This window comes from Vitis vinifera, chromosome 12 (assembly GCF_030704535.1).
Source record: "Vitis vinifera cultivar Pinot Noir 40024 chromosome 12, ASM3070453v1".
NCBI classification, from domain to species: domain Eukaryota; kingdom Viridiplantae; phylum Streptophyta; class Magnoliopsida; order Vitales; family Vitaceae; genus Vitis; species Vitis vinifera.
In genome coordinates this window covers 19,810,911-19,821,314 of record NC_081816.1, presented here as the reverse complement: position 1 = coordinate 19,821,314, position 10,404 = coordinate 19,810,911, and the positions used below count along the sequence as shown (strand labels likewise).

The following is a 10,404-nucleotide window of genomic DNA, read 5'->3' as shown; positions in this document are numbered from 1 at the left end:
TCCATTCTTTTCTTGCTTTTTGGTTGTTGCAGAAAACCTTCTGCCATCCACAATAAAATCAACCCCTCCTTTCGGAACTGATAGCCCTTAGGAAAAATTGCACAATACGCGAAGCATCGCTTCAACTTTGAGGGGAGATGACAATAGCTTAACCGCAGAGTTGGAAGAAGTTCATCACTCGGCAAATCCCACATTTCACTCCTCAATATGTTATCCCATTCTTTTTCATCCATCTTATAGTGCAAAAGACCCCCAAGTGTTTTGATGGATAAAGGCAAGCCCTGGCACTTTTGCACGGTTTCTTTTACAATGGCCTCCAGTTTTGGATGTACTAGAGGATCTTCATTTTCAAATGCATGTTTTGTGAACAGCCGCCAACTATCTTCAAAGCATAGTTGTTCGAGATGATGAGTGTGATGCGCACGCATGGTTAATGCAACATTTGCATTGCGTGTGGTTACAATAAACTTACTACCACTTGCTCCAACTTTAAGCGGAGTTTGTAGCATGTCCCAGTTATTGTAGCTCTCATTCCAGACGTCATCCAGAACTATTAGAACCTTCCTCCCATTAAGGGACTCTCTTAGCTCCACTTGAAGCAGATTCAGTCATTTACATCACGAGTACAACTAAAAGCGGCTCCATTAGTGGCCTCAAGAATTGTTTTCGATATCCTGAAGAGATCAAATTCTTCGGATACACAGACCCAAGCTTTCATATCAAAATATGATTTTACCCTTTCATCATTATACAAAAGTTGTGCTAGGGCGGTCTTCCCAATGCCGCCCATGCCAACTTTGGCTATCACAGTTTTGACATGGCCACTTGCATTGTCTGAGAGCAACATGTCAATTATCTCCTCTTTACTACCCTCCCTGCCATAAACACCAGATTCATCCACCACAGAAGTGGACGACCATCTTTTTGCTAGTTTCTTACCAACAACTTCTTTCAACCCAAGAGCGTCTTTTTGTTGAGCAAGAAATTCTAATCTATCAAATATCTCCTCAACCCTGGACTCCACCCCATCACCAAATGGATTAAGAGAGGTCGAGATGGCGTTCCATACCTGAGTTCCACTAGTTTGGGAGTCAGACTCCGTCGTGCACCGAAGAGCTTCTGTAGCAATCTCTTCTAACAAGTCCTCCGCGTCGTAGGCAGCATCTTTAATCTCGTGGAGCCACTCTTTGATTGCTGGATTCTCACTCTGCTTCACCTCCGCATCATTGAGGATTGCATGGACAGTGAGCAATGTGATCTTCAACTTATTCAAGAGTGCAGCATTGAGTTTCTGTCCCCCGAAGAAGCTCAGGACCTCGCGAGAAGCCATCTTTTCCAACAAAACTTGAATAGAAGCTGTGAGCAATGCCTCTCCAACTGGAGCCATGTCTTTGCTTCGCAAAGAGAAGAGAAGTGGGTGAATGAGAGAAATCAAGTAGAAGCCTCGCAAAGAGAAGAGAAGTGGGTGAGTAGAGAGAAATCAAGTAGAAGCTTCGCAAAGAGAAGAGAAGTGGGTGAATTGAGAGAAATCAAGTAGAAGCTTCACAAAGAGAAGAGAAGTGGGTGGTGAATAAGAGAAATCAAGTAGAAGGTAAAAGAGAGTAGTTTTTGTTTCATGTATATGAAATGCACTGCAATATAATCTTTATTGGAAATGTCTGGTCTTTATTTTAAAATCTTCAATATGAAATGGAAACAATTATTGTTTTGTATAATTGTTGAATGCATGTATGTACCAAAGAGATCAATCTCTGCTAGAAATCGAATCTTTGGATAGTGGGGAACACCATTATTGTTTTGCATATTTTTAATCAATCAAAGGTTTATGAATGGGGATGTAATCTTAGAACAGCAAGAAAGGGTAGAGTAAATTGATTTTTAATCTTTTAGTAATTAATAATCAAAGTGGTAAATGAGTGAAATTCTGACTCACCGATTGATGATTATGTTAATCTTGATTGATCACAATCTTAAGGATTAGATATGAGTTAGATATGTACAAGATTGTAGGGATTATAAAAATTTTCTAACTTTTTTTGTTATAAGAGTCTCATAATCATTTGGTTTTTATAAAAAAAATATGGACTTGTCATACCTTCATTCAACAATCACGTTAAATTCAATAAAGCATATGAGCATGAGGTGTAGAACCATGTGCTCATAACAATATTTGTTACTAGGATTGAGAACAGATAACCAGAGGGATATCATGGAATCTTGGGAGTGGAAAACACTATCATATATGGCTGTGGATACCACCTACTACTTGGACTAAAAGCCAAGGGCAATGTGGAACCAAAGTCTGGTTTCTCAATAACTCAAGGCGTGACCATTGGATCACCTTTGTGATTAATTGAAAAAACAAGAAACCACATTTTCCAAGAAATATCACCATTGGTGTATGAGATTATAAAATACACTACAATTTCTAGGAAGGTTGCCCCAAACGTCCGACATCATTTTCCAAGAAACATGACCAATAAAGAAAAAAAGAAATAAATTTAAAGATTAATTAAAAAAATAAATGAATGAACTATCACCAAATTAAGTAATCCAATTGTTCACACTAGTAGGTTTAGAGCTTCCAATGAGTTCACTTTTAGACTTACAAATAAATATATTATAACAACTACAAAAACTCTATTTATTTGTTTATTTATTTTGCAATAGGAAAAGACCTAATTAAGATAGATTTCACAACAATTAAATAATGTAATTGTAGACCCCTCTTGGACCAAGGGGTATTTTCATATCACCCCCGGAGAACATCTCATGCAGGAGGAGTGGGAGACGTTTTCCAAGCGAGCTGCATGTTGAGACGCATGACAAAGGACCACCAACTTCCCATGCTAGTGGTTGCGAGAGGGATGTCTCTGAACAGAGGTGATGGCTGGAACAGAGAGTGGCAGATGGATGATGGCTGGAACAGGGTTTTTCAGAGAGGAAGAGAAAAAAAAGGTGGGGGGTTGAGGAAAAAGAGGGACGGAGCTGAGAGAAGAAAAAAAAAAATTGAAGCCAGCTGCAAGGAGGACAAGGAGGCTGGGGGAGAAGTCCAACGATCAGGTTTTTTTTTTTTTTTTTGGAGGAGCTCTCAGGTAAGCATGGGGGGCAATTTTTTTTTTTTTTGGATGTTCTATTTTCTTGTTATTCTTCTTCGTTTCCTGTGGGTGTTCCGGGTGCATAGTGTTGTGTGTATCACCAGCCGAGATTATCCCCACCTTTCATCTTTCCAACGTCAACCTTCTCAACACCATGTGTCCGGTGGGTCTCCAAGTGAGATCTCACGACAACAGGCGGGTAGTGGCCTGCAAGAGCACATGCTTTGCCTTCAACTCTTACCCACCTACACACACCCAACTCATGGAATCATTACTTCAATTTTTGTTGTTCTGTAAGTTGGTTGGCTCAAGCTGCCAAAGAGAAAGGTGCAAAAGTTCACAGTGCATGGTTTAAATGGCCAACCCTCAAACCACTCCAATATATAAATCATTTTCATAACCCAAATGGCTGCTTCTCGGCTTTTGGATTTCACCTCCATTATTCAACTTCAATTTCACGCTGAAACAACCCATAAGTGACAATTGATTCTTTTTAACCTTTTGATGGGTGCGGAGGTAAGGTCTAAATATCACAGTGACAACACTCAGTAAATATTGAACTTTAAGTAATAAATCATTCCAAACTCTATTACTCAAGCAAAACTGTAGAAGATATTTACGCCCATCCGATGGATATATAACCTTTGAAATCTTATCATACTGAGGCCAAGTCCTAAACTTTGATAGTAAGAAGGTCCGAGGAACATTAACTTCATTAAGGGTCTCAAATCTCTGAGACAATATTTGGTATATGGGAATGAAGAATGAGAGAGAAAATTTTCTTTCCATTCCTACTTCTCCTTGAATGGGAATGAATAATTTGGTGATTCCAATTTTTATACTTGGATGTATATAGTAATGCAAGTTTGAAATGATTATTTGTTTCCATTTTAATGTTAAGTAATAATAAAACAAAAATGAAAAAAAGAAAGGAATTGACAATATTTATATATATAGTTTAAAATAATATTTTATTTTCGGTTAAGAAAAAAACAACTTTGAGGGTTTTTTTTTTTTGTTTTTTTGTTAAATAATAAAAAACTATTAGAGCTTATGATTTAAAAATAAAATTGTTTTCAAAAATTAATAACATTGTTTGGTTGTTGTTCTTGAGAAACAATTTTTTAAAAACAAAGTCATAAGTTTAATAATTTTTAAAAATTGTATTAGCAATTATTAATTTTATATTATTGTTACTTAGTTTCAACAAAATAAATCAATGCTTTTATAAAATGTTAATATCTATATTTTAATAAAATTTATAAAAAAATATAATTTATGATTTATTACAATATTACTATTCATATTTTATTAAAAAATATTTATTTTTTAATTTATTTTTAATTACAAAATTATTTTGATGTTTAATTAACTTGAATTAAATTTATTGTATATTATTTAAATTAAATTTACAATTTGTATTTTTACAAAATCAAAATAAAAAATTATTTTTAAAAACAACTTATCCATTTTTTTTTTAAAAAAAAGTGTTTTAAAAATAACTTATACTAAGGAATCAAAATAACTTCTCCTTGGGGTGATTTTTAGAAATAGTATAGAGCCTCCTTTGCATCAATATAAAATATAGAAAATATGAACTTTTTACCTTTATGAATTAAGAAGACTATTTTATTATAAAAATAATTGGATTTGTTTTTAAAACCGATTTTGAAAATCTTTTTTCTGAGAATTGTTTTTCAAAAGATTACCAAGTAGACGCTTAAAAGCACTATTTAAATTTTAAAACCGCCTTCTTTTAAAAGTTATTACTCTATAAAATCCTAAAAATCACTTTTAAAAGTCTAGTTAGTCAAAATAATTATTGGACTAAAATTGATAGATATTTCTTTCAAAAATTATTATTTTGATTAATAAAAATGGGAAAGTCTCAGGCTTTTCACACCTGAAGACTTTGTGTCTCAATCCGGTTGATTCATTAAATAATTATTCTTGCTGATTGGAGGATTCAACTCTTATTCCTAAGATACAAAATTATTCTGTTGGGTCTTTTCTTTTTTTCTTTTTTTCTTCTTCTTCTCTCTCTCTTTTATTTATTTTTTATTTTATTTTATTATTATTATTTTTTTTAAGATTTTGGATATTTGAAAGTTTCTTTGCAAATCCTTCAAAATTAAAGAACACGTTAATGAACTCCAATTCGTGGTCTAGAGTACCTACTTGAAGTCATACCCTCTACTTCTACCACTACCGGCACCATTTGAAGACTCTCCAACCCTTGTCCCACTTTGCTTCCCCACTCTATAGTTACTCAATTTTTGTAAAAGGTGATCCATTTGACTTGGCATCTCTTTCACTCCACTGTGACTAATACCAAGATGATGTAACCTAATCAATTTGCACATCATTGTAGGCAATTCAATAGGAGAATCTCAATAATATAGTATCAATGTTTGTAAGTTATACAAACTACAAACTGATTCAGATAACCTTTTGATGGTTGTAAGGTCTAAATATCACAATGATAGTTGAACTTTAAATATTGAACTTTTAGGTAATAAATTATTCCAAAGTCTATTACTTTAGCAAAATTGTAGAAGATATTTATGCCCATATGGTAGATATATAACCTTTGAAACCTTATCATATCGAGGCCAAGTCCTCAAATTCAATGGTAAGAAGGTCCGAAGACCATTAACTTCATTAAGGGTCCCAAATCTCTCGGAGCATGTTTGGTGAAAGGAAATGAGGAATGAGAAAGAAAATTTTCTTTTCATTCTTATTCATCCTTGAATAAGAATGAATTTGATAATTCCAATTCTTATGTTTTGGATGCATATAACAATGCAACATTAGAATGATTATTTGTTTTTATTTCAATGTTAAGCAATAACAGAATGAGAATGAAAAAAAGAAATGAATTTACAATATTCATACATATAGTTTAAAATAATTTTTTTTTTCATAAATGAATTTACAATATTCATACATATAGTTTAAAATAATTTTTTTTTTCATAAATGAATTTACAATATTCATACATATAGTTTAAAATAATATTTTTTTTTTCATTTTTTTTTAAATCTCAGTTTAAAATAATATTTTATTTTCATTTTTTTTAAACCTTAGTGTAGACCCTCAATTTCTTCCCTTTAGCACATGACTTTAAGTTCGTTTTCAGTGCTTCAAAATAGTTCCTTGGTGGCCCATTACTACTCGTACAACTTACCTTTTTCTGAGCCACCTCGGAGATTTTGGTTGAGGGATTATCTGACCCCTTATTGTGACTCTTGGCAGCCCTAATTTAGACTTAGGCTTTTCCGTTCATTTTTAGGATAGCTTTTAGGTACACTTGGCCCATGAGGCACCGCTCTAGGCTTTTAGACACACTAGGCCCATTTAAGCACTTTTAAACCCACTTTTTATATGACTTGCATGATTGCATGACCTACATGACTTGTGTGGCTTATATGGATTTCTTTATTATTTTTATTTTATTTTATTTTATCTTATTACAAGTTTTCTAAATCATATTTCTTGGCTTTTTGGGCATGAGGAAACGGGTCGTCATCTATTTGGAAGGAGAATCAACAGAATTTTTTTTAAAAAGAGATTTTGTTTTCAGAAGGATAGCACATATATTATTTCCATGGGAGAATCGGTTATAAAAGGGAAGAAAATAAGAACGGAAAGTAGATTACAAAAGGAAGGAATGAGGGGATTTTCCTCCAGCAGATTTGGGTTGTTCTTTTGGGAAGGTTGACATATATATGTGAGAGAAGAAAGGGAGGGGGGATTCTTTTGATTGTGAGAGGGAAAAGGTGCAGAAGAGCAGGAAAAGGGAGATTGCAGCCAGGAATCTGCCAGGTACGCTTCTTGTTCTTTTTTTTTTATTTTTTTTGGTATTCCCGTTTACATTCCACTCTAGATTCTCTGGCTGTTTTCGAGAAGTTATTCTTGTTGATTGGAGTGGACATTGAGGGCCACTTATTTACGTTGTTGAATCGAAATTTCCTTCAAGCTTGCTCTGTTATGATTGTGTTCTTGATTTCTTAGATTCTTTCTACAAATAGCTGAAACAGAGATTTATGGCTGAGTTTTAATGTTTGTGAAATCTTGGTATAATATGAACTAAGTTTGTCTTAATGCGTTCAATTCTTCAAGCCATTTTGAAAAGCATAAAGTGTGACTTATTCTGATTACCGACCTATCATCTTCCTTTTCCCTGTTTTCTCTTTTTTTCTTTCTTGGTCTTTTTTGTGTGCATCTGTATCTACGTTTCTTCCCTTTCTTCACCTTGGTATTCTCGGATATGGAGACCATGAACATCCCGAGAAAGGTGGGAACTTGATAAAGGCCGTGTAAAACGGGTTTTCTTGGAGTTAAACAGATGCAGAGTTCTTGAGGGTTCTTAGTTTATGGCATCGCCCATTCCACCCGGATACCTCAGCCGCCATTCCACCCGGCCGACCTCCCATTTCTCTGGATGTCTCACAACTACCATTCTACCTGGCCGATCTCACAGCCGCCATTCTACCCGGCCGATCTCACAACCGCCATTCTACCCGGCCGATCTCACAGCCGCCGTTATACCCGGCCGATCTCACAACCGCCATTCTATCCGTTCGACGTTCCGCCTTCTCCGGATATTTCACACCCGGCGCCTTCCGCCGGATGGGAGAGGAGAGTAACTGTGGCCAACAATTCACTCTCCACCCGGATAGCTTGGCTCGTTGAAACATTTGACAGTTGAATACTCTTGCAGTGAATTGGTCCCTTCTATCCAAAATTTCCCGGCTTCACTTCATGGCAACCCTGCTATACACACCTTCTCCTCTGTTTGCTTCTTTGATTGGAAACTTATTGTTTTAAATTGAATTTTTGAACCTTTGTTCAACTAAACATTCCTGGTTTTGAAAAATTCATCTTAAGTCCTTTTCTAGGTATAAAATCCATATTCTAACACTCTTACTGCCATTTTCCTTCCGGCATGCATTTTCACTATTTTATTTGATTTTCAACTGAATTTCTTGATTTTTCTCGATTTTCAACAAGCATGAACAAACTTCATGATTCCAAACAATGGAATTCATTGAATCAATTCGTGCAAAAGTAATATGGACTTTGGTGGGGGTCCTACATTCTTGATATCTTCACTAATATTGATTTTAAAGGTGAATGTTTGGTATTTAATTGATTTTGATTCCTCTTGGAGATATGCTTGAATTTGTTTTATATTTGTTATTGGGCTAACCTTGCTTCCCATAAAGGCGCTTTAGCTTGCTATCTAGGTACGCTCCTTCTCATATTTTGTTTTTAGAATTCTATGGACACGTATGCTATTGGTGACTACATCCATGCATGATGTGATTCTTGGGTGTTTAAATATATATTAGATTTGCCTGGATAAGACATATGTTGTGTGATAGATTCCTACACTAACTCTTATGTTGTATGATAGCGCTTGAAGAGCGGTTCAGGTACGCACCCTAACTCTCCTTTATTGCAATTTGATTGTGTTTGGCATGCCACTCTTTAAAATCACCTAGCCTACTTAGGTATCCATAATTAACTGATTAATGGCCACACTTCCCTTAACTTTGTTAGTAGAGACCTCTTTAGGGCTTAGAAGGGTGCTACCTCCTAGAGGTACCTTCCCAATAAGTAACCTGATCCCCGGACCTAGACTCGGGTTTTCAAAGACATGCTTTTCCAAAAATTATGGAGTCATTTTTTTTTAGAGTTTTCCTTTCTTGTTTTATTTTCCCTTTAAAATAAAAATAAAATAAGTGGCGACTCTGGCTTTTCCAAAAATTATTTTTCACAAATAAAAAAGCGAGTCTCGCCGATCGAGTGGGGGCGCAAGTGAAAAATGCGGGTCCACACTTAGTTTAAAATAATTTTTTATTTTCATTGAAGAAAAAAAAAAACTTTGGAAGTTTTTTTTTTTTTTGCTAAATAATAAAAAACTATTTGGGCTTATGATTTAAAAATAAAATTGTTTCTAAAAATTAATACTATTGTGTGGTTGTTATTCTTCAAAAATAATTTTTTTTATTTAAAAAAAACGAAGTCATAAGTTCAATGATTTTTAAAAATGGTATTAACAATTATTAATTTTATATTATTATTATTTATTTTTAACAAAATAAATCAATTATGCTTCTATAAGATGTTAATATCCTTATTTTTATAACATTTATAAAAAAAATATAATTTATGGTTTTATTATAATATTATTATTCATACTTTATTAAAAACTATTTATTTTTAATTTTATTTATAATTACAACCTCGTTCTTGCGTACCAAACATAGCCTTAAAGCAATCATATTAACTTCAAAAATATGACAAGTGGCAAAGCTTTTCAAGAATTTCATTCATCTTATCATTCTTCAACTAAACACAAAATTGTCTGGGAACAAATTGAGCAAGTCGTTGATAAGATCATGTATTACAAAATATGATTTGTGGCTACTAGACTTATGAGAAAATGATCTTGATAATAGGTCATAAAAGGATCCATCACCTACCTCTTCCATTGTTTTCTTACCTCCAAATTGTTGCAAAAAACCTTCTGCCATCCATAACAAAATCAAGTTTTCCTTTTCAAATTTGTAGTCCTTTGGAAAAATTGAGCAATATGCAAAACATTGCTTTAAGGTGAAGGAAGAATATAATAACTTAACCTTAAGGTGGGGAGAATTTCATTATTTGGTAAATCCTATGTTTCGCCGTTCCATGGGTTTTCCCCTTCTTTTACTTGTAACTCTGAGTATAAGGCACCCTTGAGAGTCTTTGCAACCAAAGACAATCCTTTACACTTTTTTACGATCTCTTTGCCAATTTCTTCTAGTTCCGGATGTAGACTAAAATCTCCATTTTCAAATGCATGTTTTGCAAAGAGCCACCAACAGTACTCAAAGGATAACTGTCCCAACTGAACACATGACTAATGCAACCTTATCACCACGTATAGTTACAATAATCTTGCTTCCATTTAAACAAACAGTGAATGGAGTTTGTAGCAAATACCTGTTAATATAGTCTTCATTCCAAACATCATCAAGGATAAGTAAGAATTTCTCCCTGCTATGGCTCTCCTTTAATTTAAGTTGAAGCAGATTCAAATCATTGTCATTAGAAGTCCCAGAATTGATTGCCTTAAGAATGGTTTTCATTATCTTGACAAGATCAAATTCATCTGAAACACAAACCCATGCTTTAAGGTCAAAACATTCCTCCACTCTCCTATCATTATACACCAGTTGAGTAACTGTGGTCTTTCCAATACCGCCCATACCCACTAGGGCAATCACACTTTTCTTATTCCTACTTGCATTATGGG

At 34.3% G+C, this 10,404-nt stretch overlaps 2 protein-coding genes across 2 annotated transcripts; both read right to left on the bottom strand.

Annotated features, from left to right (window-relative positions):
• Positions 1 to 604: 604 nt before the first annotated feature.
• On the bottom strand, positions 605 to 1,387 carry LOC109123496 (putative disease resistance RPP13-like protein 1). Its single transcript, XM_019223411.1, has one exon. The coding sequence runs from the start codon at positions 1,385 to 1,387 to the stop codon at positions 605 to 607; it is 783 nt and encodes a 260-aa protein (XP_019078956.1).
• Positions 1,388 to 3,195: 1,808 nt separating this feature from the next.
• On the bottom strand, positions 3,196 to 10,357 carry LOC109123495 (putative disease resistance protein RGA3). Its single transcript, XM_019223410.1, has 2 exons — positions 10,092 to 10,357; positions 3,196 to 3,343 (listed from the first exon to the last, which is right to left on the bottom strand). Exons 1-2 carry the CDS (start codon positions 10,355 to 10,357, stop codon positions 3,196 to 3,198), a joined length of 414 nt encoding a protein of 137 aa, XP_019078955.1.
• Between the last annotated feature and the right edge of the window lie 47 nt (positions 10,358 to 10,404).